The sequence below is a fragment of the Pipistrellus hanaki genome (assembly GCF_964339955.1).
Source record: "Pipistrellus hanaki genome assembly, chromosome: 15".
In the NCBI taxonomy this organism is placed as follows: Eukaryota; Metazoa; Chordata; class Mammalia; order Chiroptera; family Vespertilionidae; genus Pipistrellus; species Pipistrellus hanaki.
The window spans coordinates 28,559,476-28,585,702 of record NC_140517.1 but is presented as its reverse complement, the minus strand read 5'-3'; the positions used below and the strand labels follow the sequence as shown (position 1 = coordinate 28,585,702).

Genomic DNA, 26,227 nt, shown 5'->3' with positions numbered 1-26,227 from the left:
GGCTGCACATAGCAACTTCCTTATGAAAAGTAGAGCATGAAAGCGGAAAATAAAGAGAAACTTTACAGTGGAGAAATCTGACAGACACTACTACAGCCAGTGATCAAGCTCAACATCAACAGTCATAAACCATGTTAATAAAATGGCACTTACCTCTTGATCTTTCTCTCAAGAACTGATAACCACAATCTAACTTTGAGAAAAACACCAAGTCCCAAAAGAGGGACACTCTGTAAAATACAGTATCTGAGCCCTAGCAGGTTTGGCTCAGTGGATAGAGCATTGGCTGGAATAAAGGGTTCCAGATTTGATTCTGGTCAATGCCTGGGTTGCAGGATCAATCCCCAGTAGGGGGCATACGGGAGGCAGCGGATCAATGATTCTCTCTCATCATTGATGTTTCGATCTCTCTCTCCCTCTCCCTTCCTCTCTGAAATCAATAAAAAAATATATATATATTTTTTAAAAACAGCACCTAGCCAAAACCGGTTTGTCTCAGTGGATAGAGCATCGGCCTGCGGACTGAAAGATTCCAGGTTCAATTCTGGTCAAGGGCATGTATGTTGGTTGCGGGCACATCCCCAGTAGAGGGTGTGCAGGAGACAACTGATCAATGTTTCTAACTCTCTATCCCTCTCCCTTCCTCTCTGTAAAAAATCGATAAAATATATTAAAAACAAAACAAAACAGACCTGAACAGTACTCCTAACAACTGTCAATGTATATATATATATATATATATATATATATATATATATATATATATATATATATATATAAAAGGAAAGTCAGAGGAAGTATGTCAGTCTGAAGAAACCAAAGGAGACTTGACAACTAAATGTAATGTGATGTCCTGCCTGGGATCCTAGAACAGAAAAAGGACATTGGGTAAAAAGCAAATCACAATGAAGTACTGACTTTAATTTATTTGATAATGTAACAATAATGGCTCATTAACAAATACACTATACTAATATGAGATGTTAATAATAGGGGACACTGAGTGCAGGGTAAATGGGAAATCTCAATACTATCTTTTCAATAGTTTGCAATTCTAAAATTGTTCTAAAAAACAAAGTTTATTTAGAAAAAAAAGCATTTGAGGTACATTATAGTGTTAACATTAACTTAAAAGAGGACACACTAAAACATTAACAAATCAGAGTAAGCCCAGGCAGCCAAATGGATAAAGTTGAGCTCAACGGAAGAGCCTTGAGTCTCACTTCCTACTTTGACCACTAGTGGCAACTGTGTCTCTGCCAGGCAAACCCAAGACATGCAGAGAAATGGAACCAGGGAGTGGGGAGCAGGACTCTGGATGGGAAGGAGAGTGGTGAAGAAGGAAGAAGAGGTAGGAAGAGACCACTTTGGGGCTCCGAGATGATGTGGAAGCCCTGGGAGCCACCTTTGGGCTTCTGAGGAATCCCCATCCTCTCATGAAAGTGCACATGCCAGGTCAATGGCTGGGAGCTGCAGAGGCCAGGTGAGAAGGTGAGGTCTCCAGACAGAGGAATGTGGTTGTCCCATTAACTCATTTCTGCATTCATTTCTATCTGTCTCAATCATTAGATGTTTATTGAATTCCCACTCTGTGCCAGGCACTATCTCAAGTGCTGGCAGCTCTATGGAGCAAGGAGCTGGGATGGGGAGGTGCGGGGCTTGTGCTCAACAGATGAGAAGGAAGCCAGGGAAGCATCGCCATGTTGGGTAGACTTGTCGGCCACAATTCCTCAGCTTAGAGTTGTCTAGGGCCTAGACTCTAAGCCTTTGTCATTGTTTCTTCCTTTTACAGTTTTTTAGGTTCCTATAGTAATGTTCAGCTCCTGTGCGAGCTTAAATTAGCATTCAGATTTGCTTGGACTTGACAGGTGAAGCCACCTCCATTCACATAAATGTTGGGGTTTTGATGGAAAGAGGAAGGTGGAGTTTGTTTTCTTTACAAAGGTCTCTGGGGGAGGGGGAGCTGGGATTGGGAGGGATAGTTGCTCTTTTGTATTCCTTATGAAGAAAGTGACATTCCCCCTTCCCCCTGTGAACGGCCCTGTTTCTTCAGCGTGGTGGGAACTGGAGTGGGTGCAGAACCGCTTTGAAGCCTCTAGGATTTGTGTTTCTGTAAAGATCAGGAATCAGTCCCCCTGGCATATAGGCAGCAACTTTGAGAAGAAAAAGCTGAAGCAGAGGCTGTGCTCAGGAACCTGTCCTCAGGAGACTGGTGATAGGAGATGGTAATGGTGCAGCACCGTATGGGGGCTCCCCAGGAGTTAGCTAAGGAATACTTGCTGATAAAAATTGGAGAATTGTTCTAGGACTGTGAAAGAGACCCACTGTAGCCACAGGTGGGAAGACCTGGACAAAACTTGGGAGTCCAAACAATGGCACTCCTTTCAAAACAGTTTAGCCTTATTTTAGCTATAGGATGAAGCAACAAAACAGGGTAGGAGAGCAGGTGTGTCTAGGGCAGAAAGAAATGGGGGAAGGAGGTAGAGAATGAATGAGGAAAGCAACAATACCCACCAGTTCTGGTGTGCCATCCAGTGGGCCACCTTTCTCAACTCCTCATATCCAGTTCCTTCCCATTCCTCAAGCCCCAAGTCAAGTCTCAACCCTGGCTTTTGCTGACTATCCCAGTTCTTACTGACCTTACTTTTCTTCTCTGTGGTATGCATGTATCTTTTTGTCTGTTAGACTCTGATCTAATCTCATAGGAAGGTAAGGTTCTGTTTTATACACATGCTGTTGTGTCATGTACTTATGAGGCTTTAGAAAACACATTTGGGAGTATGGGAGTCGCTTTCCTGAATGGGGGAACTGGGGGTGCCCCATGACATCCACTACAGTCCACCTCGTGCACTGCTTGAATCCACTTATTACTTATAGCAAGTTAATCCCGTCTGTGAATAGCTTCTTTGGGATTTTGGATGGTCTCCTTTCCTTGACAAATTTGCCAGAAGATAGCTAGTGGATGAACTATAGCTGCTGCTGCTACAGCTGGCCTCAAGGCTACACTGATCTTCATCACCTGCCTCCCCTATCCCCCTCCTGGATTCCCCTCACCATTGGCTAGCACTTCTTCTGGTCTAAGTACTGGGATCACCTATTGGGGAGACTCACTTTATCCTTAAAGCCTTGACCATTGCACTTGTCCATTTACCATCAAGATTGGACAGGGAATCCTTCTTGCAAAAGAAATACAGAAAAAAATAAACCAGAAATTAATGAGACTTGTTACCCACAAGTTGGAGGAGAACTGGGTAAAAAGAATGGGGAGCCCTGGCTGGTATGGCTCGGTGTATAGAGCATCAGCCTTCGGACTGAAGAGTCCAATGTTCAATCCCAGTCAAGGGCACATGCCCGGGTGTGGACCCAATCCCCAATGTGGGCCCGATCCCCAGTGGGGGGCATGCAGATGATTTTATCTCTCTCCTCTCTGAAAACAATATATATATTTAAAAGAATAGGGAGTGGGAAGAGGGTAGAAGGGATGAGAGGAGAGTGTAGAAGGGATGAGAGGAATCAGTCCTCTCCTCCTTCCCCCATTTCTTTCTGCCCTATCCCGTTACACTTACCTATGTGAGTGTAACTTTTTGTGTATCTTTGACTCTGAGAACCATGATAAGGTTTCACACACTTCAGAAATAAATAATTAACACCAACTGGGATGTGGTTATGATAGAAATTCTGAAACTATTTTATGTATGTGTTAGGACTGAACAAATAAGTAACTACATTTGGATAATAACGGCAAGTTCCTTCTTGTTGGAAAAAGGAGTTACAAATAAGGAAAGAGGAAGATTAGAATGAATCTTGTGGTGTTGGGCTGGAATCAGAGGTTATCAGAATGAATTTGTGATTTGTTAATATATGCACAGACTGATAGAGAAATAAATATGAAGGTGTGAAGGTGTGTGAGAGAGTACACACATATATCTTTGTCCTGAAAGGACCTAGATGCAGGCACACCCCAGAAACAATCATTCCACCAAGAGACCATGTCATGGTTTCTTTTTTTTATTTTTTTATCCAAAATGTGTTTATTGGGATGGTTTCCCACTCATCTTGATTTGAGGTGCTTTTAGTGCTGCTTCCTTCTGTAGGAGCATCCTTCTGTAAGCCTTGCTTTTCCTCCTGTTGGCTGACAGAGAACAGTGGAGCAACCAACACACAAAACTACCGTTTGTGCGTGGCTAAAGACGGTGGTGATTTTATAGCATCCTGGGCATTTGACATCCATGAAGTAGGAATTGGGGCTCTGCTCCAGGCGCTTCTTCTTGTGTTTCCTCTTCTCCTCTTCCGGAGAGGGATGGAGGAGATCCTTAGCGAGAGGCATATTGTCGTGGGGAGGTCATCACCGCCGGAAAAGCCATATCATGGTTTCTAAAGCACTCTCTTCAAAGAGAGGAACCAGGGCTCATTAGAGAACTGGTTGATTCCAGCATTGGGCAGGAAAAAGACAAGAATCTGGCATGTCTTTTGGTACCAAAAAATAAAGAAATGCTCACAAAATTTTGGGGTTACATAGCAAAAGAACATAGAAGTTACTTAGAAGTTCCCAATGGCTAGATCTGGGGCAATTGGAGTAACAAAATAAATAATAGTTAATGACTGATAGCTGGAAGAATAAAATAAATACCTATGAGTTCATACTGTCATAAATAAATAATTAAATAAACAAATAAATGCCAGAGGGGGGAAAAAACAGCTCTTCCTTCTGGAAAATTCCAATTAATAAATGTAGAAAGAATGATTAAAATAGCAAATCATCTTCAGACAACACTGCAGTGATAATTGTTGCAAGATGAATTATCATTGAATGTTAAAATCAGTGGGTGAAAGTACAATGAGAAGTAGGATATTTACATATTCTCAAAGTATCTCATCACAAGTCCTTACTAATTGCAATGGGAAAAATAATAACGTACAGTGGAGAAGCCTGGAAGATACCACTGTCAGCAAGTATTCAAATTTAACGTCAGCAGGAACATGACACACAGACATTGTGGCCTCTGGTATGACGCATGGACAGAGGCATGCGATTCCTGTGGCGTCCTTGCCAGATGACTTCAATCTAATCATGAGAAAATGTCAGATAAACTCAAATGGAGGAGCATTCTATACAATAACTGGCCCATATTCTTTAAAAATATTAAGCTCCTAGAAGACAAAGAAAGATCAGAAATTGTCTTGGATTGGAGGAGACGAAGGAGACATGATGACTAAAGACAACGCAGGATGTTAGGCTGGATTCTGGATTAGTGTAAAAAGACACTGAGGGGCTAACTGGAGAAAATCAGATTGGGTCTTTGGATTTGTTGCTATATTGTGTCATATTAATTTTCTAATGTTCATCATTGTTCCATGGTCAGATCAGCTTCTGCTGGTGCTTTGGGTGTGAAAGCAGCCATTGTGCAGAAGGGACAGGTACAGCTCCCTCGTCCCCGTACCACTCACTGTGTTACTAGGCAGATACCACTGGTTATGGCCTGCAGCAGGTAAGATCTCCATGCACACAGTCCCGGGGGGGGGGGGGGGGGGGGGAGAGTCATTTCCCTCATTAGCACCTACCTGTTGCCCCAAAAGTTAGCAAGTTGCTCCCCTATGGGTTAGGAACATGCCACTCAGAGGTTACTTCAGCTTGACTTCCAAATCAAAAAGATAAAAGAAACAATTTCTAGAGTTGATCACATAAACTTTTGAAACTTTTGGATGTGAAAATACACATAAATAAAATCATTAACAAATAAGAAACTGGAAAAATATTTGCAGCAGATAACAAAGTATGACTATCCTTATCATACAAGAAACTCTTAAAAGTCAATAATCAAAAGATGAAGAGCACAATATTAAAAATGTCAAGGCACATGAACAAGCATTTTTACAAAGAAACATTAATGGCCTGGCACACGCAAAAATATGTTATTGTTAAAGAAATACAATTAAATCAATGAGATCCTATATTTTGTCTGTGATTACAAATTATCAAAGAGAATGTTAATGGCCCTGGCCACTGTGGCTCATTTGGTTGGAGTATTGTCCCATATACCAAAAGGTCATGGGTTCTATTCCTGATAAGGGCTCATACCCAGGTTGTGGGCTCAATCCCCATTTGGATTGCATACTGGAGGCAACCAATCAATGTTTCTCATATCAATGTTTATCTCTGTTCCTCTCTGTTTCTCTTTCTCCAAAATCAATTTTTAAAAAATAATGTTAGTAAATGGCATTAGTGAGAAGGTAAGGAAATTGGCAATTTATATATGGTCAGTGGGAGAGTAGTTTGGTGAAAGCCTTTCTGAAAGATTATTTGGCAATTTATAAGCCAAATTTATATACCTAGAAGTGTGTATACCCTTTGACCCACCTATTCCATGTCAGTCATTTATTTTAAGAAGATCATTATACAAAAAATACAAGGAAGTACATTATATCATTGTTTACAATAGCAGGAAAAGAGAGAGAATTCACCTAAATGTCAATTTGAATGAACCTCAACCAGTGGTGAACAAATTCTCAAAATTAATAGGAAAAGATATGCCTAACATAGGTTACTGCCTTAAAAGTAACAGGATTATGACTGGGACTATTATTGGATTTTTTTTTTGCCACCTTTTTTTCTTTTGTCTTCTTATCCCTCGAGGAGCTGAGTGCCTATTTGTATGGATTGCACTATAATTTGACCATTAGTGTATAGAACTCTATCCACCCCATCTGATCTCAGGTGTTGATTAAAAATGTCTCCTTGGGCTGTCTGTTATTTGAACTGTCAATGAAAAGGGGCTCTTTAATAAAGCAGTGACTGAAAGTAACCTCACAGAGTAATCTGATCACAAATTCCTAACTGGACAGGTCTTGGTGAGTAGTCACACCCCAGGCCTATAATTTCTTTAGTAAAAGGTTTATCTTAATTAAACAAACCCTGTCCATTGTTCTTGTGCCTCTAGGTTAGCACACCTTTGAAATGCCAAAGTAATCTTTTTCAGACCTCTCAGAGGCATAACCACCCTCAAGGAAGCCATGATCTCGTTAACTATCTTGTAACCCAATAATAGAGATTTCTCCACCTTGCTTTCTCTCCCACCTTCATGTAATCTTCCTTATGTTCCCCTCTTAATTCCAAATTTATAAAAAGAACTGTGAAACTGTCCTTCTCCAGAGCATTTGAGATCTTGTTTCCTGGTGTGTTGTTGGCTCAAATACACTCATAAAAATTCCCTACATGTTTGGACATTCTGAACAAAACCAAAATCAATTATTTGTGTTCTTCCTTGTTTAAAAAAGAAATATACTTAGCTTTGGAAGAGATACATAATATGTTATCCTGTATAATAAAAGGCTAATATGCAAATTGTCCCCTTGACCAGGAGTTTGACCAGGAGTTCAACCAGGGGGTGTGGCTTGGGACCAATGGCCTGCAGCTCCTCCCCGAAGCTTATCTCCTCCCTCCTATCCCCCCCAGCACTGATTGCAGGCGAGACCAGCCAGCCAACCTACCGTGTCCCCTCCTCCTGGTTGGCCTGGCCAGATTGGCCCCAGCCAGACCTCACCCATGTACAAATTCATGCACTGGATCTCTAATATAGAAATTATACTTCAAAGTTTAAAAAGTGACCTTATTAGAGTCATTCTTCTGTAAAAATTAAACTTGTACCAAATCCTACACATATTTCCTCTTTAAATGAGGATTTATACAATAAAATATATATTAAAATACATAAATTTTAATGACAAAAGGTTTTTTTTGAAAAAGTGTGAATAGCCCTAGCTGATTTGGCTCAGTGGATAGAGCGATGGCCTGTGGACTGAAAGGTTCCAGGTTCAATTTCAGTCAGGGACATGTACCTTGGTTGTGGGCACATCCCCAATGGGAGATGTGCAGGAGGCAGCTGATCGATGTTTCTGACTCTCTATTCCTCTCCCTTCCTCTCTGTAAAAAATCAATAAAATATATTTTTTTTAAAAAAAGGAAAAAGTGTGAATAACTTTTTAATAGCAACAGAAGCTTATCCTAATATATAAAAACCCTGGGTCATAATAACCAGTAACCAGTGCTGACTGCTTCCATTGCAGGCAGAGTGCCCCAGCACTAACTGCTGAGGGGGCTGCAAATCAGGGACAGAGAGAGGCCTGAAGAGAGTAGCAGGGACTGATCATTGCCTTTTGGCAGCTTTTGATCAGCACTTGCTTCTCTCTTTCTCTCTCAGTCTTGTCAGCAGCTATGCCTCCATTTCTCTCCAGGCCTCCACCAGCGCTGCTGATCAGCCCCGCCTTTCTGATTAGGCCCCATTGATAGGCCCAGAGACGTTGACTGGCACAGGAACTGACCAATCAGAACCAAATTTGGGTGCTGTGAGGAGCCAATGGCTGCCTAGGAGGCAGAGCTTTTGACATTGATTGGCATAGGAACCAACCAATCAGAACCAAATGTAGGTGCTGTGAAGAACCAATGGCTTCCTTAGGAGGCAGAGCTTCTGACACTGACTAGCATAGAAACTGACCAATCAGAACCAAATTGACCAACAGAGGAGGACAGTTGGGGGTGAGATCAGGCCAGCAGGGGAGGGCAGTTGGGGGTGAGATCAGGTCAGCAGGGCAGTTGGGGGCAACCAGGTTGGGAGGGAGGGCAGTTAGGGATGACCAGGCTGACAGGCAGAGGCAGTTAGGGGCAATCAGACAGGCAGGCAGGTGAAGAGTGAAGAGTGAGCAGTCCCAGATTGCAAGAGGGATGTCACCCAAGGGGTCCCCAATTGGAGAGGGTGCAGGCTGGGCTGTGGAAATCCCTCTCTATGCAAGAATTTTGTGCACCAGGCCTCTAGTCTATAATAATAAAAGCATAATATGCTAATTTGACCAGATGGCCAAACAGCAGAACAACTGTCTGGATGACCTTCCAGATGAAGCCATGGCTGTGAGGGCTGAGCCCCTTGCATGAATTTTGTGCATCAGGCCTTTAGTATTTAATAAAGCCTTTTATATTCCTAGAAAGCATGTATTTGCATATGTTATCTGTAATACTGTATTTAAATATTGTAGGATCAGAAGCTTGTGAAAAATGAGAATTATAATATTATAGAAAATTGCCTGGCTGATGTGGTTCAATGGTTGAGCATCGACCTATGAACCATAAGGTCATAGTTCTATTCCCATCAGGGCACATGTACTGGCTTTGGGCTCAATCCCCAGTAGGGGGGTGTGCTGGAGGCAGCTGATCAATGGTTCTCTCACTTCATTGATGTTTCTCTGTCTCTCCCTTCCTCTCTGAAATATATATATATATATATATTAAGCACTAGCTGGTTGGCCCAGTGGATAGAACATCAGCCTACAGATCAAAGGGTCCCAGGTTTGATTCCAGTAAAGGGCCGGTACCTGGGTTGCAGACTCCTCCCTGGCCAGGGCCCTGGTCAGGACTTGTGCAAGAGACAACTGATCAATGTGTTTCTCTCACATTGATGTTTCTCTCTGTCTTTCCCTCTCTCTTCCACTCTCCGTAAAAATCAATAGAAAATGAGTGAGGATTAACAACAACAATAACAATAATCATATAGAAAATCATGAAAAAGTCACCAATGGGTGGAGGCAACACAAATGTCCATCAGTAGATGAGTGGATAAGCAAAACATAGCATAAACATACAATGGAATACTATGCATCCTTTGAAAAGGAGAACACTGTGCTAAGTTCAATAAGCAGTCAAAAATAACAAATACTGTGTAATCCCATTATATGAGATATCTAGAGTAGCCAAATTCATAGATTTAGACAGCTGAATTGTGGCTAAGTTTGGGGGTAGGGGAAAAGAATTATTGTTCTAGATCTGCAAAATAAAAAGTTCCAGAGATCTGTTTTACAACATGTAAATATACTTAATACTACTGAACATGAACTTAAAAATGGTTAAGATAGTGCATTTTATGATTTTGTTTACCACAAAATAAACAGCCTTCTTCATTTACAAAAGTCACAGACGATGCTGAGCTATTTATTCATTCATTTCATATCTATACAACATCTGCTATATGCTAGGCACTTTGCTTAATATTGGGGTTAGACGGTAATTAAGACATTATTTCTGCTCTCAAGAGTTTTCACTCTAGTTGAAGACAGACAGAAGTAAAAAGTGTGATATGGGCTGCATGTGATCTAGATGAACACCTGGTGCCAGGGAAACACCATGTAGGGGTGCTTCATCTGGTCTTGGAGTGCTGATCAAAAAAGGCTTCCCATCTTCTTGCGGGGGTACTACAGAAAGTATGAGTTAGCCAGGCCAAAAAGAAAATAAAAAACCAGGGAAGCAGTCAGGGACATAGTGAGGAAGTCAGGGACAGTGAGTAGCATGGTATCATCAGAGTTTGTGGCCAAAGAGGGCTGAGGAGTGGTGGTGAGGCTAGGATCCAAGTCTTATGCAGCTCTGTTTTTCAAGATGGCATGGTCTCTGTGCCTGCACTGGCCACCCCGGGAGTGTCTGCAGTGGCAGCAGGGCTTTGCCATCTAAGACTACCTAGTTTAGCAGCCCCATTGGAAGACCTGCAGAATCTAACTGTCCCTAGTTCTCTCCCTCTCTCTCTCTCTCTCTCTCTCTCTCTCTCACACACACACACACACACACACACACACACAACACATGTCTACACACTTCTCTATCACTCCCTCACTCTCTCACACTATCTTCCTCCTTACCTTCTTGCCGGTCACCATCTTTTTTTCTCCCCAAAGATGTTATTTTAAAAAAACATGCCAGATCTGAATATCAACATATAACTAATTTAATAGGTAAAGTATATCAACACTATATTGACTAAAGAACATACATCCTTTTCAAATGTCCATGGAACATTTACACACACAAAATTACACTAGATAATAAAGGAAATGTGAATATAGACCCCAAAGTAGAACTTCCATTGTTTATAATGCAATAAAAATAGCTGTTAAATAAAAAGGATCAATTAAATAATTAAGTAATTTCTAAATCAAAAGAAAAACCATTTTTAAAAAATTCTTTTGAGTTAAAAATACAACTATCATACGACATAGCAATCCCTTTTCCAGATATTTATCCAAAGAATATTAAAACACTAATTCAAAAAGTATATGTACCCCTATGCTCATTGCAACATTATTTACAACTAGAGGCCCATGCACTGGAGCAGTGGGTCCCTCAGCCTGACCTGCCCCCTCTCACAGTCCAGGTGCCCTCAGGGGCAGAAGGCGACCCGGCAATCAGGGGAAGGTGATGCCCCCATCACACCTCTACTGCTGCCACTGCCAGCAGCGCAAGCCTTGGCTGGCCCTGGTTACCTGAGCCTCAGGCCAGTCCTGGGCGGTTGGGTGACTGCCATCTGAGGCTTGCCTGCACCTCACCAGCCTGCTTGCCTAAGCCTCAGTCAGTGGGGGTGCAGGAGGATCTGAGGCCCCCAGCAGGGCTGATGGGACTCTGGTGGCAGGCACATGGAGCAGCTGGCCCTGCCCCCAACTGTAGGTGCCACTATCTTTGTGATTGTGTGACAATCAATTTGCATATTATCTCTTTATAATATTACTAGAGGCCTGGGGCACGAAATTTGTGCATAAGGGGGAGGAGGGTCTCTCAGTCCAGCCTGCACCCTCTCTAATCTGGGACCCCTAAATGGGCAGTGGGCCATCCCTCTCACAATCCAGGACTGCTGGCTCCCAGCTGCTCACTTGCCTGTCTTCCTGATTGCCCCTAACCGCTTCCACCTGCCAGCCTGATTAACCCCTAACCACTGCCCTGCCAACCTGATTGATGTCTAACTGCTCCCCTGCCAGCCTGTTTGCCCCCAACTTCCCTCCTCTGACAGCCTGGTCACCCCTAACTGCCCTCCCCTGCAGGCTTGATTACCCCCAACTGCCCTCCCTTGCAGGCCATCTTATGGTGGCCATCTTGTGTCCACATGGGGGCAGGATCTTTGACTACATGGGGGCAGCCATCTTGATATTGTGTGTTAGAGTGATGGTCAATCTGCATATTACTCTTTTATTAGATAAGATAGAGGCCTGGTGCATGGGTTGGGGCCAGCTGGTTTGCCCTGAAGGCTGTCCCAAATCAGGGTGTGGGTTCCCTTGGGGTGTGGGGCAGCCTGGGCAAGGGGCCTGTGGTGGTTTGCAGGCCGGCCATACCCTCCCTCCCCCACGGCAATCCAAGTAGAGGCCCTGGTATCTGGAATTTATTTACCTTCTACAATTGAAACTTTGTAGCCTGGAGTGGAGCCAAGCCTTCTGCTCACTCTGTGGGGTTTATTTGCCTTCTATAATTGAAACTTTGTATCCTTGTGTGGAGGCCTGGACCAGCCAGGAGGTGTGGAAAGCTTGGCTTCCTCCATTACCTGGGAAACCCAAGCATTCCTCACCTCTCACTGGCAGCAGCCATCTTGGATGGGGTTAATTTGCATACTCACTCTGATTGGCTGGTGGGCATGGCTGGTGGGTGTGGCTTGTTGGTGTAGCAGAGTGATGGTTAATTTGTATATTACTCTTTTATTAGGTAGACTAGGATAGCCAAGATATGGAAACAACCTAAGTATCTGTCGATGGATGAAGGGAAAAAGGTGATGTGATTTAGTTAGACAGATGATAGATAGATAGATAAATAGATAGATAGATACACAATACACAATGAAATATTGGATTAAATGAAAAAAGGATGAAATATTGCCATTTGAGACATGGATAGGTCTTGATGATATTATGTTAAGTGAAATAAGTCTTATGGAAAATGGCATAAAGTATATGATTTCATTTATCTATACAGTATATACAAAAGCCTAAGCAACCATTATGACCAAATGACCAGTCGCTAAGACATGCACTGACCACCAGGGGGCAGACACTTAACATAGGAGCTGCCCCCTGGTGGTCAGTGCACTCCCACAACCAACCTCTCAGGGCCCCTCCCACTTGGGGCAGCCCCGCCCTCATGGCTGGCCAACCTCCCACTCTCCCTTCCCCCTGGTCAGCTGGCCCCTCATCAGCCCCAATCAGGGAGCTGGCCAGCCTACCTCCTGCAATCCCTTCCCCCACCTGGCAACCTCCTGGGATCCCTCTCTCTTCCCAGTTACCCCCCTGACAGGCCTCGATCACCGGGACTCCACCCATACACAACAGGCTTCTAGTATGAAATATAAAAACACAGATGCAAATAAAACAAAAATAAATTCATAAATATAGACAACAAATTAGAAGTTACCAGAGGGGAAGGGAGGTGGGGAAGAGCAAATGGGTAAAGGGAATCAAATATATGGTGAGGAATGCAAACTAGACTTTTTTTTTTTTTCTTTTTTTTTTTTTTTAGGTGAAAACCTATTTTATTTCAAGACACCCAAGTCCCACTTGCATACAAATAAATTGGAAAAAAAAAAAAAAAAAAAAAAAGCACATTTATTTGCTGGTCACTGTTTAAACCAACCAGTATTATCACCTGGTGGAGTTGTTAAAACACAGATTCCTGAATCCCAACTAAGAAGTGCTAAACTAGAATTTTTGGGAACATATAGGTAAAATTGCATACCTAACTTAGTGCTCTGTATATAAAATCTGTCTTAGAGCACTAGTTAAGTATACAATTTTACCTATATGTTCCAAAAAATTCTAGTTTAGCACTTTTTAGTTGGGATTCAGGAATCTGTGTTTTAACAACTCCACCAGGTGATTCTCATCATGAGAGAAGTTTGGGAAACACTGGTTTAAACCATGAAATACAATTCCACATTGATGATATTGAACTGGTTAGTAGTCCATACTAGCTTACCGAAAACTAACTGAAATTAGGAAAACGACCATATACACATATACTACATACACTCTTGAATTGCCTTCTCACTGTACTTAAATGTCCAGTTTTAACCACTGGATGCTGAAGTCTAAAATACCCTTATGGGTTAAATGTGCACAGTCTATACAGAGAACTATGGAGACAATAAAGCAACGTTTTATTTTCTTTATTTAACAAACACTGCAGTTAGTATTTAAACCTGCAGTTAATGGTGACGCTTTTATGCAGTAACTGAAGGCAGGTATGAGTCGGGAAGAAAACTGGGAAGCGGGGCAGAGGCAGTGGCCTGGCACCTGCGGGACGGTGTGCGCACCTATGTTTCAGCCGGGGCAGGCAAGCCAGAGTTACCAATTCCTCTTTCTGACGCGAACCAAGTGTTTCTTCCGATACACAGTCCTCATAATAAAATCACCTTTTCCAGAAGAAGTATTTTTCATAATGTATTCGAATCACTGATTGCTTTTTCTTCGCCTTTTTCTCCTTGACAGTGTAGGTGTTGCAGTCTCTTGTGTTTGTTCTTTTATGCCAGATAAGGGCTGTTTGAAAACTATTTCATTATCTTCATCATCATTCATTTCAGCCACTTCAGATTTTCGTTTATCCCAAAATGCTGGTGTACAAACTGGTGTGGGGCCCTGGCTATCCACAGTCTCCTCAGGAGTTTTAGGGGTGGCTGGAGCCTTCTTTTTCTTCGTAGGTAAAGCCTGTCTATTTGTGGATTTCTGAAGGTCGGTATTTGAAGCTTTGCTTTTCTCCTTTTTACGTAAAACCAATGAAGGAAAATCATAATTCCCTTCTTAGCTAGTCTCTTTCTGAGTAATTTTTCTTTCTTTTTAAATCGCTCCTCCCTCCGCAGCTTTTCAAGAAGTGTCCGGTTCTGATTGCACTGTTTCACTGCTGGGTAAGAAGGGCTCTTCAACGGAAGATGCCACTCTAAAGAGTTCCTCGTGTGCTTTCTCAGGCGGCATACAATGACACTTAAGAGTCTTTCACCAAAAAGGCAGTTGTTCATTGTCTCAGCAGCTATCTTGGCAGCGTCTTGGGATTCAGATTCCACGAAGGCAGAGCCTCTGCTGTTTCCAGTCCTTTTGCTTCTGGGCAGCCTGACCCTCGTCACAGGGCCGAACCGCGAGAAACAGGCGCGGACCCGGGCTTCGCAAAGCGCTGGAGGGTGGTGGCCCACAGAAATCACTCCGGGAGCAAGTTTTCCTTTTTCTTGCTTCTGTTTCTTGGTCGCGCGGCGGGCCTGGGCCACCTCCTGGTGGAACTTGGCGTCCTCCTGCGGGTTCAGGAACAGGAGCGACCGCCAAGCCCGCCGCGCTCGCGCCGCGGAGCTCCGGAAGTGCCTGAGCCTGTCGCTCCTCCCGAGCGGAAGTGGCAAACTAGACTTTTGATGGTGAGCACACTATAGTGTCTACAGATATCAAATGATAATGCTGTGCACCTGAAACATATAATGTTATTAACCAATATTACTACAATAAAACATGTTTGGGGTAAAATAAATTTTGAATATAATAAAAATGGCAATTTCAGTTATATTTAGAAAATAATTATGAGAACAGTGTATATTAACTTTTGAGGCTATACTCAAAGCTTTAGTTACTCAAGAAAGTTTATAATTTTAAAGGCTTGTATTATTGGAAAAGAATAAATGGGCAATCATACCATTCATGGAAGTAAAAGGAGATTTTTAAAAATCTGAAGCCTGATATTTACAAAGTTGTTCAGGGAATACAAGGTAATCATAACATGAAAATATGAATGGCCATGATTAATGAATTGGCCATGGTTAAAATTAACCCTCACACATCTCCTGACCCTCGAGGGGAGTCATCTTGTCTTTCCTGTGATCACTCTGAGGGCCAGTCTTTTCTTGGCAATGGAGTGAGATGCACCTACAATGGATCTACCATGAAATGAAATTGCCCAAAAAGGCCAGATTTCACACAGTCTGTGAAAGTTATACTGATTGTTTGTATCACAAGCAGAGCCATTGACAGAAGCGGATAGAGCAAGATTCAACAACTGAGGAAGGGAAATCAATGAATAATACGAAAGAGGGGTTAAGTAGCAAAGGGAGGTTCCTGTGTCATCACACCATAACAGCCTAGAGGGAAATCTATAGAATATCATCACACACCATAAACAGAACCTCCTCCATCAACATCTGACTCAATTTTTTGTTAATTTTTGCAATTATAACCCAAGTTTTCTGAAGTATAAAATTCACTTTTATACTTCAATGCTTGTTTAATTTTCAAGGCAAAGCCCCAATCATTTTTAATTTTACTATACTATACTTTTGGTTCCTGTTTTATGTAGATTCCTTTTTTTTTTTTTTTTTTTTTTTTTTGCTACTATTTATCCAGGATAACCAGGACTTCCCACAAATTAACCCTTCGTCAGCAATTGGTTCCTTAGTGTGAATTTCTTTTTCTGGTCACGGAAAAGAATGTCTGGAGGCAGACTTTCTTGAGTTTGTGGAACAACTCAAAGACGGAGTTAGCTGCTGTGGCCCCTCATCAGAAGGGCGTGGTGCTGGTGGGGCCTCTGAGTAGGGGGCACTCTGTCAACACAGCTTGCCTGGCCCACCCAGCCCTGGACAATGGAAGATCAGTCCTGGACAGTCACAGGTCGACAGCACTGCAGTTAGTCTCAAACATTCAAACCCAAACACTTGATTTTCTCAAAAGATCAGTGATAATCAAGTTGAAGTCACTGCGCTGTCCAGCTGTTGTGTAAAGTAAGGCCTTGCTGTTTTCAGCTGCTCCCCTCTCTCTGAAGAAGCCGGTTTCTCTCGATCACAGCAGGCACCTATGGGAAAGAGGGCCGAAGGTGCACCGCTGGCCACAGTCCCTGAGCCTCACAAGGAAGGCTCTCTAGCCTTTTAGAAACCATTTGAGACACATGAAGATGATCTCAGAGCTGCTGCTGGTATTGGTGTCCAGGGCTGGATTGACAAGCAGTTTTTCCCCGTGGGGCAATGAATTCCAGACTTCTGTGCCAAAGAAAAGACACATCCGATGGTGCCTGTGCGTGTCCTGGCCTGTTCTAACACTTAGTTTGTGTTTGTACTCCAGACCTACATACCACTCAATACTCAACTGTGGCTCCGATAAGGCTTCCAGTATTTTTAAAATCGGCTATGATGTGTCCTTGTATGGGGGAAATGGAAAGGGTTTGGCTCTCAACAATGATGTGTGACTGCCACTTCTATCTTTTGCTTTGCCATAGATACTTTAAGTAGCTTTTCCAAGAGAGGCTTCAAGGTAAACTATTTCTCTCTTACCTTATTTTTTAAAGTTTACCAATGCATGGAAAAATAAAATGTTTTTTTTTTTTTTATTTAATGCAAGTTTGAATCATAAAGCGTGCTCATGTTTTGGATGCATGCTTTAGTGCAGCAAACAATTCAGGTGAATGTCATTCGGGATGGGTGGACCTCCCCAGTGGCTGTTGCTGATGGGCCTTCAGCTTCCTGTTGATCATAATCTGCAAGAAACCCCCTCCCCCAGCCCCACTGGGTTTGCTCTCTCATGGACTTGGGGCCACACCGTCCCTGGGATCTTCCCACTATTGCTCTTCGCAGCTGTGGGATGTCTAACCGAATTCATGTCACGAAACTATTAGTGAAATTGGTTAAACCAACTCAGGTATTTTTTGCTTCAAGATGCTACCTCAGGATTTTAATGTTTTACATCAGATATTGAATATTTAATTCACGGCTGCATTGATGAGTCACCAACAAACAAAACTTGATTTCCCTCTGGGGGTGTGCCTTCCCTCCTTGTAATTCACCCTGCACATATATCTGTCATTGCCCAGAAGGGCGTGTGCCATTATTTCAGTGTGGGAGAATTCAGATGATTAGCTACAACCTCAGAGTTTTGAAGGTGTGACTGTTGTGGGCAAAACCAGGTAATTAATTAGACTTGAACAGTCTGTGTGCCCAATGTTTGTCCTTGAGGTTAATTGAAGCCCTTTCAAAAAGAAAAAAAAAAAAAACTAAGAAAAAGAAAAAAGGATTATCATGTCCCTTAGAACATAAATCACAAACTTTAAGAGGTTTTAATAATTCTTAAAATGTCAGTAATTGCCCTAGTTCTCTGTGCTTAAAGGGATTTATTAAGACTTATTTTCCCATGACAACTTATACTAAAAACCTCCGAGTTGAAAAAAAGCAACTGGAATGATTGGCTTTGATGAATTCAAGTTACAGTTGCACACTAGCTATGGGTGCAGAGAATTTAAAGGGGCAGATGCACTCTGAAAATCGGCTGTGAACGAGCACTCACCCGGGAAATGGGTCATCCCAGGCTTAATTCTGTCAAGGTTTCAGGACCGGGCGGGCGCAGTGCTGTGACTTTGCAGATAAGATCTTCTGCTCTGAGCCAAAATACAGGAAAGCCTCTCCCTGCATCACCCCACAGAGCAAAACCTGCAGGACAGCCAGGCCCGGGCCTCACACCCTGGCTGCCTCCGCCAGACCCCTGCTCAGGCCCTGACTCCATGACTCCCGCTGGCTTCTTGTCTAGTTATCAAGCTTCAGGTAACTTCGGGGAGTGAAGAAAACACTGGACTTGCTCAGTTTTATGAAGTAAGAAGCAGACATTTCAGCCTGTGGGGAAAGCATCAGAGAAGACCAACAATTCCAGGCTTCACTCTGACTCAGGGATGATTGTCCCTAGCATGATTTTCATGAACGAGATCCATCCAGGTTAAAGTCAGGTCAAAGAGTAAAGGGGAAAAGATACTTTTCCAGTAAAGACCAGACAAAAAATTATGGATTGTACCAACTGTGAAGAGATTCCGGGAAAGACCTCCCAGATCCCTGGGACCTGGGCCTCGGCCTCATCCCCGAGCAGCCCAATCCAGATATGGCTGCGTCAGTCTTCTCGCCATAGTCATTGCTGCCAGCAGATGGTCCACCATCTTTGTGTCATTCACTGGAGATCCAAGGTCCTGACCGAGGGCCTGCAGTGGATGGAGTTCCTATCAGCATCCTAGAATCTGCCTCCCTTGCTTCCATAGAGGGTGGGGAGGGGCAGTGGATGGCAACAGACTGTGCAGTGGGGGAAAAGGTCCCTTCTCATGAAAACTGAGGTGCACTGTGAGGGGACTTAGAGGCGGGCAGCCAAACCCAGACTGCCTGGCCCAGAAGGCAATGGTGCACCTGTGATTAGGCCGCAGCAGCCTGGCCCCGGGGGTTCTTCCTGCTCAGAACTCCCACAGCATCCACATGGATCCCATTCACTTGTCACATCGCATGGTCTGCCTGGGGTTCATGAGTACCTCCCAGAGAGATGGCAAGCTCCTTACAGTGATCTCCAAGGAAGCCAGCACAGTGCTACGAACATAACAATTACTCAAAACATATGTGTTGACTAAGAATATGAAACCAATGACATATGTGACTATCACATGGAATCACATTGCACTATTTTCTGGAGAATGAGCACCATGTCTGGGAACAAACCCTGGAGCTGAGCAAACACTCGTTCTCATCTGAGATCTGTGTAACTTGGGCCAGTGATTTCCCCTTTCTGGGCCTCGGTTTCATCATCTGTAAATGTGGATAATAATGCCCACCTTAAAAGGTTGTTGGGAAAATTAGAGGCAATGCAGGCAAAGTATCTGGCACCTACCTGGCATCCAAAACACAGTTTCAACAATTATAATCAAACATGGACCTTTTCATATGGAGTTCCCCAAACAGACACTGCACGCCATGATTAAAGACAAATGTGCTGTCTTTAAAGAATCCTTGATTAACCCTAAATTTGCTTTATATCATACAGTATATATGTATTACATACATGATTTTTAAAATTTCTAGATTTTAGTACCTTGACATTCAAAGATTAACATTTATCAATAACTAGATGCCCATGCATGAAGATTTGTGCAAGAGTGGGCCTTCCTCTCCCTGGCTGCCGGTACTGTCTTTGCTCTGGCCCGAAGCCGCCTTTCCTCCTTCCCACGCTGCCCAGAGGCCCCAAGGGGCAGTGCAGAATGCCTGCATCGTCACCATGGCCCCAGCCACTCAGAGAGCCTGCGTATGCAAATTAACCCAATTTGTTGTGTTAATTTGCATACTCTCTCCTGATTGGTTGGTGAGAGTATGCAAATTATGAAGGTACGGTCAATTTGCATCTTTCTCTTTTATTAGTGTAGATTTGCTTGAAATGGTATTATGAAAAGGAATAATGCAACCAGACCCTGTGTCTAGAAAATGTTACAATACCCTTTGGGTTAACAGCAGAGACTTTTCAATCAAAGTTTTTGGTTTGATTTGAGCAAGAAGATTTAAAAGCTTAGCACTTGGTTAATTAGGGTACTGAATTTTCAAATGTCAATAAGTGTTTATTGTGTGCTCACTATATGCAAGGCACAGCCCTGGCATTCAGGATGCACAGGGCACAAACCAGGGGTGATCCCCAGCTACCTGGGGCCTCATTCTAGCAGGGAGGCAGACCACCAACTAGAGACAGCAATCAGGGATAACATGAATACTACATTAAAAAGTGGTAAATAGCCGAAATGGGTTTGGCTCAGTGGATAGAGCGTCGGCCTGCTGACTGAAGGGTCCCAGGTTCGATTCCGGTCAAGGGCATGTACTTTGGTTGCGGGCACATCCCCGGTGGGGGGTTTGCAGGAGGCAGCTGATTGATGTCTCTCTCTCATCAATGTTTCTATCTATCCTTTTCCCTTTCTCTCTGTAAAAATCAATAAAATATATATATTTTTAAAAGTGGTAAATTTTGTGGGGAAAAATGGAGGAGTCTAAGGCAGACTGGGTATGGACTGAGTACGTTGAAATAGGATGCTCGAGGTGGGCCTCTGTGGGAAGACCAAGCAGGAGCAAAGACTTGCAGAATCCAATCAAGAAAACTAAAATCCCAAAATGTGCCATGAAAATAAAATGATCTGGAAAGGCTTTCTGCAGGTGTCTCATTACTCTGAGAACTGCCAGGTTCATTTTCTCTCTTAGGACATGTTATTGTAGGCATCATTGCAACCATTCTTTCTTCTTTTAAATCTTTTTTATTATTACTATTATTTCTGAAAGGAAGGGCATGGAAGATAGAGATAGAAACATCAATGATAAGAGAGAATCATTGATCGGCTGCCTCCTGCACACCTTCTATTGGGGATTGAGCCTGCAACCAGAGCATGTGCCCTTGGCTGGAATCAAACCCTGGACCCTCTAGTCTACAGGCTGGCGCTCTCTCCACTGAGCCGAACCAGCTAGGGCCGCAGCCATTCTTTGGGGAAACATCTCCTCCCCTTCTCCCTGCCCTTCTTTTCAAGGATTACTAGTACTTATAGGCCATGTGCTCAGAGAAGCAGCCAGACATGCTAAGGAAAAAGGTAAGTCCCTTTCTCTTAACAAGAAATTTCTTCCTTTAGGAAGATGTTTATAAATTTGAAACTTAAGTAAAACCCACCCAAATTGCTTACTTAGTGAATTATTGTTTTTTTTCAAAGGGGCTTATCGATTCAAAACATGTCCAAACAAGAGTGAGTGGGATACATCTGGGAATAGAATGTGTTCTCTTGTACATGGGTTTGGTAACCGCCACACCTATTTCCAAAAGCTCCCTTGAGACCTGCCAGGATTTTGCTCTCATTAGCCTGGAAGAGCAAAAAGAGTCATGGCATTGGGCCAAGGAGGCACCTCATAGGAGGTTATCCTCACCTGCAATTCCTGAAAAAAATCCTGGTTTTGATAGAGAATTCCCCCAGGATCACATGAGGTACACAGATGCCAAATCTTGGGAGTTCCAAGGGTAACTCTCCAGTTAGCTGGATTTTTTCCCTCGATATCGAACTAGAGAAACCCAAGGCTGTAGCTCTGGTGCTCAGCTCTGCCCCTGGGAGGAGGGGAGGAAGAGGAGGAGAACTGGCTCTTTGATTACACGTCTCCATGGTATCTGGGAAGAGAGGTTTGGGAATGGTAGGTGCAAACTCAGCTGGCTTCAGGACACCTAATGCCCAGATTCAGCTAACTAATCAGCTGGGACTGAAGAAACTCCACCCTGAAGAGGGATCTGTGCCCAAAATGAGCTTCATATTCCTCTGGGATCAAGACACCATCTGGGTCAATTTGTTGGGCTCCTTTTTTGTCTTGTTGATTAAAGTTGTTTTCTGTCCTGCATCCCTTTTTCTCAATTCCATAATAAAAAGCAGTTCCTATCTAAGCTCCTCTTTCTAAGAATAGTCCATTTAATGGTCCTTTGACCATGAGAAGTATAAGTCTTTGGGAGAAGTTTTCCAGACCATCGCTAAGGGAATGAATTACAAATGCTGTGAGCAGCTCAGAGGGGACGACGCTGATTTGACTTCCGGGTCTCCCGCCTGGCATGGACTGAGAACAGGGACATTGCAATTGTCCTGACAAAGGTAGTTTTTAAAAATCAATTGCAAACTAGTATCGTGCTGGCTGAGGTACTTTACTTTTTTAAATGGACCGATATACTGAGAAAATCGCACAACTTCTAAGCACACGACTCAACGAAATTTCACAAGATGAGCACCCAGATCAAGGAACAGAAGCCCCTCGTGGTTCCTGACCTCAGTCACTGTCGCACTTCCTCCTGAACACCTTGGAGTAGTTTTGCCTATTTCTTTTTTTAATCCTCTCCCAAGGAAGTTTTTTTTTTTTTTTTTTTTTTTTTCCTATTGACTTTTAGAAAGAGTAGAAGGTAGAAGGGAGGAGGAGGAGCACAGATTGGGGGGCGGGGGGGAGAGAGAGAAAGAGAGAGAGAGAGAGCTGAAACCGGTTTGGCTCAATGGATAGAGCGTCGGCTTGGGGACTGAAAGGTCCCGGGTTCGATTCCGGTCAAGGGCATGTACCTTGGTTGCGGGCATATCCCCAGTAGGGGGTGTGCAAGAGGCAGCTGATCTTTCTAACTCTCTATCTCCCTTCCTCTCTGTACAAAATCAATAAAATATATTAAAAAAAAAAAAGAGAGAGAGAGAGAGAGAGAGAGAAATATCGATATGAGAGAGACACCTAGATTTGCTACCTCCCGAATACACCCTGACTGGGCTGGGGATTGTGCCCTTGACTGGAATCGAACCGAAGACCCTCGCTGTACAGGCTGACATTCTAACCACTGAGAACACTGGCCAGGGCCTGATGTAAATGCAAATCTATAGAATGCACAGCATTCTACTGATGAGCCGAGAAGTTCCTAATTTTAATGCAATCCAATTTTTAAAATCTTTTTATTTGTGTTTTCTGTGCTAGTTAAGAAAGCTTGTTGCCCTAACTGGTTTGGTTCAGTGGATAGAGCCTGAATACTAAAGGGTCCCAGGTTCTATTTTGGCCAAGGGTACACGCTCGGATTGCGGGCTAGATTCCCCGCTCCCCCCCCCCCCCCCCGCAGTAGGGTGCGTGAAGGAGACAGCCAATCAATGATTCTCATCTTGATGTTTCTATCTCTCTCCCTTCCTCTCTGAAATATATATATATTTTTATATATTTATATATATATATATATATTTATATTTTGTACTGATTACATATTTATTTCAGTACCCATAATTTTGTGGGTTTTTAAATTTTTAAATAAATCTTTATTGTTAATATTATTACAAATGTTCCTCACTTTTTTCCCCCTCCATTGCTACCCTCCACCAGGTTCCCACCCCACCCTCTGCCCTTTCCCCATCCCCCATTATCCTCATCCTTAGGTGCACAGTTTATGTTCAGTCTCTTCCCGCAATCCCCACTCCCCTTTTCCCCAAGAATCATCAGTTCACTCCCCTTCCATACCTTTGATTCTATTATATTCACCAGTTAATATTGCTCACAGATTTTTTAATTCCCTTGGTTTTTAGATTCCTTTGTTGATAGTTACGTATTTGTTGATCATAATTTTTATCTTTATTTTCTTCCTCTTCCTAAAGAACCCCCTTCAGCAATTCATATAATTCTGATTTGGAGGTGATGAACTCCTTTAGCTTTTTTTTTTTTTTTTTGTGAAACTCTTTATCTGGCCTTCAATTCTGAGTGATAGCTTTGGCTGTACCTTCTTGCTATTCATCACCTTGAATGTTTCTTGCCATTCCCATCTGGCCTGCATGGTTTCTGTTGAGAAATCAGCTGACAATCGTATGGGTGCTCCTTTATAGGTAACTACCTGCTTTTCTCTTGCTGCTTTTAATATTCTCTCTTTGTCTTTTGCTCTTGGAATTTTAATTATGATGTGTCCTGGTATGATCCTCTTGGATTCCTTTTGTTTGGGGTTCTGTGCGCTTCCTGGACTTGTAAGTCTAATTCTTTCCCCAGGTGGGGGAAGTTTTCTGTCACTATTTCTTCCAGTATGTTTTCGGTATCTTGCTTTCGTTCTTCTTCTGGGACCCCCATAATTCTGATGTTGATTCGCTTGAAGTTGTCCCAGAGATTTCTTACATTATTTTCAACTTTCTGGATTCTCTTGTCTTCTTGCTTTTGCAGAGGAGTGTCTTCTGGCTCTTTATGTTCCAAATCTTTGACTTGATTCTTGCAATCTTGCATTCTGTTTTTAGTACTCTGTATAATATTTTTTATTTCAGAGAATGTATTCGTTATTTCTAGTTGATCCTTTTTCATATCCTCATAGGTCTCATTTATTTTATCGGCCTTTTCTAGGAAATTCTTGAAAAACCTTATAAGTGTGGTTTTGAACTCTATATCCAGTCTCTTTTTGTCCTCCATTTCTTTTGTTTGTGATCTGTTTCCTTGTCTCTGCATTTTCCCTGAGTTGGTAGGGTGGCTTTGTGTGTTAAGGTGTCCAATATGGTTCAGTGGGTCAGCCTCCCACTTACTTGAGGTGGACACTCTTGGTGTACCCCATTGTGGAGTGTGTTTACAGCCTTATTGTCGTTAAGTCTTGATTGTTGTTGGTATCACTGGGAGGAACTGACCTCCAGGCCAATTGGCTGTGAGGATCAGCTGTGTCTGTGCCGGGAGACAGCCTTATTCGCCTAGACCTGGAAAATTGCAAAAGCCTCTGTGTTCAGTTTGGATGGGGCAGAGTTTCAGGGTGGAGCCTACAGCCTTGGCTTTCTGTCAGCCCCGCCCTATAAGGTTCCTGAGTCTCAGTGTTCCTCAGTGTTCTTTGGTACTCGCTGCAAGCACCTCTGAGAGAAAGATGCCCTCTAGTTTCGCCCATTACCAGACAGTCTAGTCTCTCCCCCAATGAGCCCAGAACTGGGGTTCAGTGTAGTTGGGAGTGGGGTTGGAAGTGGGGTTCAGTGCAGTCCAGAGCTTTTGTCTCCTTTCCACTAGGGCAATCCAGTGGCACAGTCAACAGTCTGTCCTCTGTGCGCAATGTGCACAACTCCGGGGCTCTGCCTTTAGCCACTCCCCTGAGTTTCCACCTTACAGCCTAGAATCCCTCTGTATGAGCCTGGGTCCCCAGGGTCTCACCCAGAAATGGGGTTCAGTGCAGTCGGAACTGGGGTTCAGCACAGTCCAGAGCTTTTATCTCCTTCCTGCTAGGGAATGCCAGCCAGGCACTCAACCACCCCTCCTCTCTGGCTCCGTCCTCTCCCCACACGCGAACCATGTCTCCAGACCTTAGACTTTTACAGCTTCTCTGATTTTCCTTCTGGTTTTCTCTTTCCTTCTAGTTGTAGAATTTCCAGTCAGTCAACTTTCCTGTAGTTCTGGATAATGTCCTTTTTTATTTTAGTTGTATTTTTTTGAAATTGTTGTGTGAGGCTGCAGTTAGGCATTACCTATGCCACCATCTTAGTTTCTCTCTCTCTCTCTCTCTCTCTCTCTCTCTCTCTCTCTCTCTCTTTCTCTCTCTCTCTCTTAAAGCTTTGCTTACCTCGTGGTAATGTAGATCTTCTATATTTTCTTCCAGAAGCATTGCTATTCTAATTTTCACATTTAAAGTATTGATATGATATGAATTAATTTTTCTGTATGTTTGAGGCAGTGGTCAACATTCATTCCCCCCCCCCCCCCCATGAAGACATTCAATTGATCTAGCACCATTTATTTAAAAAGCCATTCTTGCTTTGGCTATTGTGTTCGTTCAGTGGTTAGAGCATTGTCTCAAGCACTGAGGGGTTATACATTGGATTCCTGCTCAAAGGGCACCTACCTGGGTTACAGGTTTTTTCCTGGCCTGGTCAAGGCATGCTCAGGAGGCAACCAATGGATGTTTTTGGTTTCTCTCTTTCTCTCTCTCTCTCCCTCCCCTTCTCTCCCTCCCTCCCTCCCTCCCTGACTCCCTCTTCCTCCCTCTCTCCATCTCTCTCTAAAAATCAATGGAATCAATGGGAAAATATGTTCTGGGTGGATTAACAACAACAAAAAAAGCCATTCTTCCCTTACTGCTGGGCATTTCTCAGCTTTATTATAAATTAAGTACAGGTTTATCTCGGAAATATTGCAGGTTCGGTTCCAGACCACCTCAATACAGTGAATATTGCAAT

At 43.1% G+C, this 26,227-nt stretch overlaps 1 protein-coding gene and 1 pseudogene across 2 annotated transcripts; both read right to left on the bottom strand.

The window, feature by feature from the left end:
- Positions 1-3,998: 3,998 nt before the first annotated feature.
- On the bottom strand, positions 3,999-4,355 carry LOC311609997 (small ribosomal subunit protein eS27-like). Its single transcript, XM_084860809.1, has one exon. It carries the CDS (start codon positions 4,325-4,327, stop codon positions 4,073-4,075), a length of 255 nt encoding a protein of 84 aa, XP_084716935.1. The 5' UTR covers positions 4,328-4,355; the 3' UTR covers positions 3,999-4,072.
- A 9,652-nt stretch (positions 4,356-14,007) lies between these two features.
- Positions 14,008-25,656, bottom strand: LOC311633770 (MKI67 FHA domain-interacting nucleolar phosphoprotein-like; annotated as a pseudogene). Its single transcript has 3 exons — positions 25,615-25,656; positions 21,375-21,424; positions 14,008-15,147 (listed from the first exon to the last, which is right to left on the bottom strand). The product of its transcript is annotated as an MKI67 FHA domain-interacting nucleolar phosphoprotein-like (transcript).
- Between the last annotated feature and the right edge of the window lie 571 nt (positions 25,657-26,227).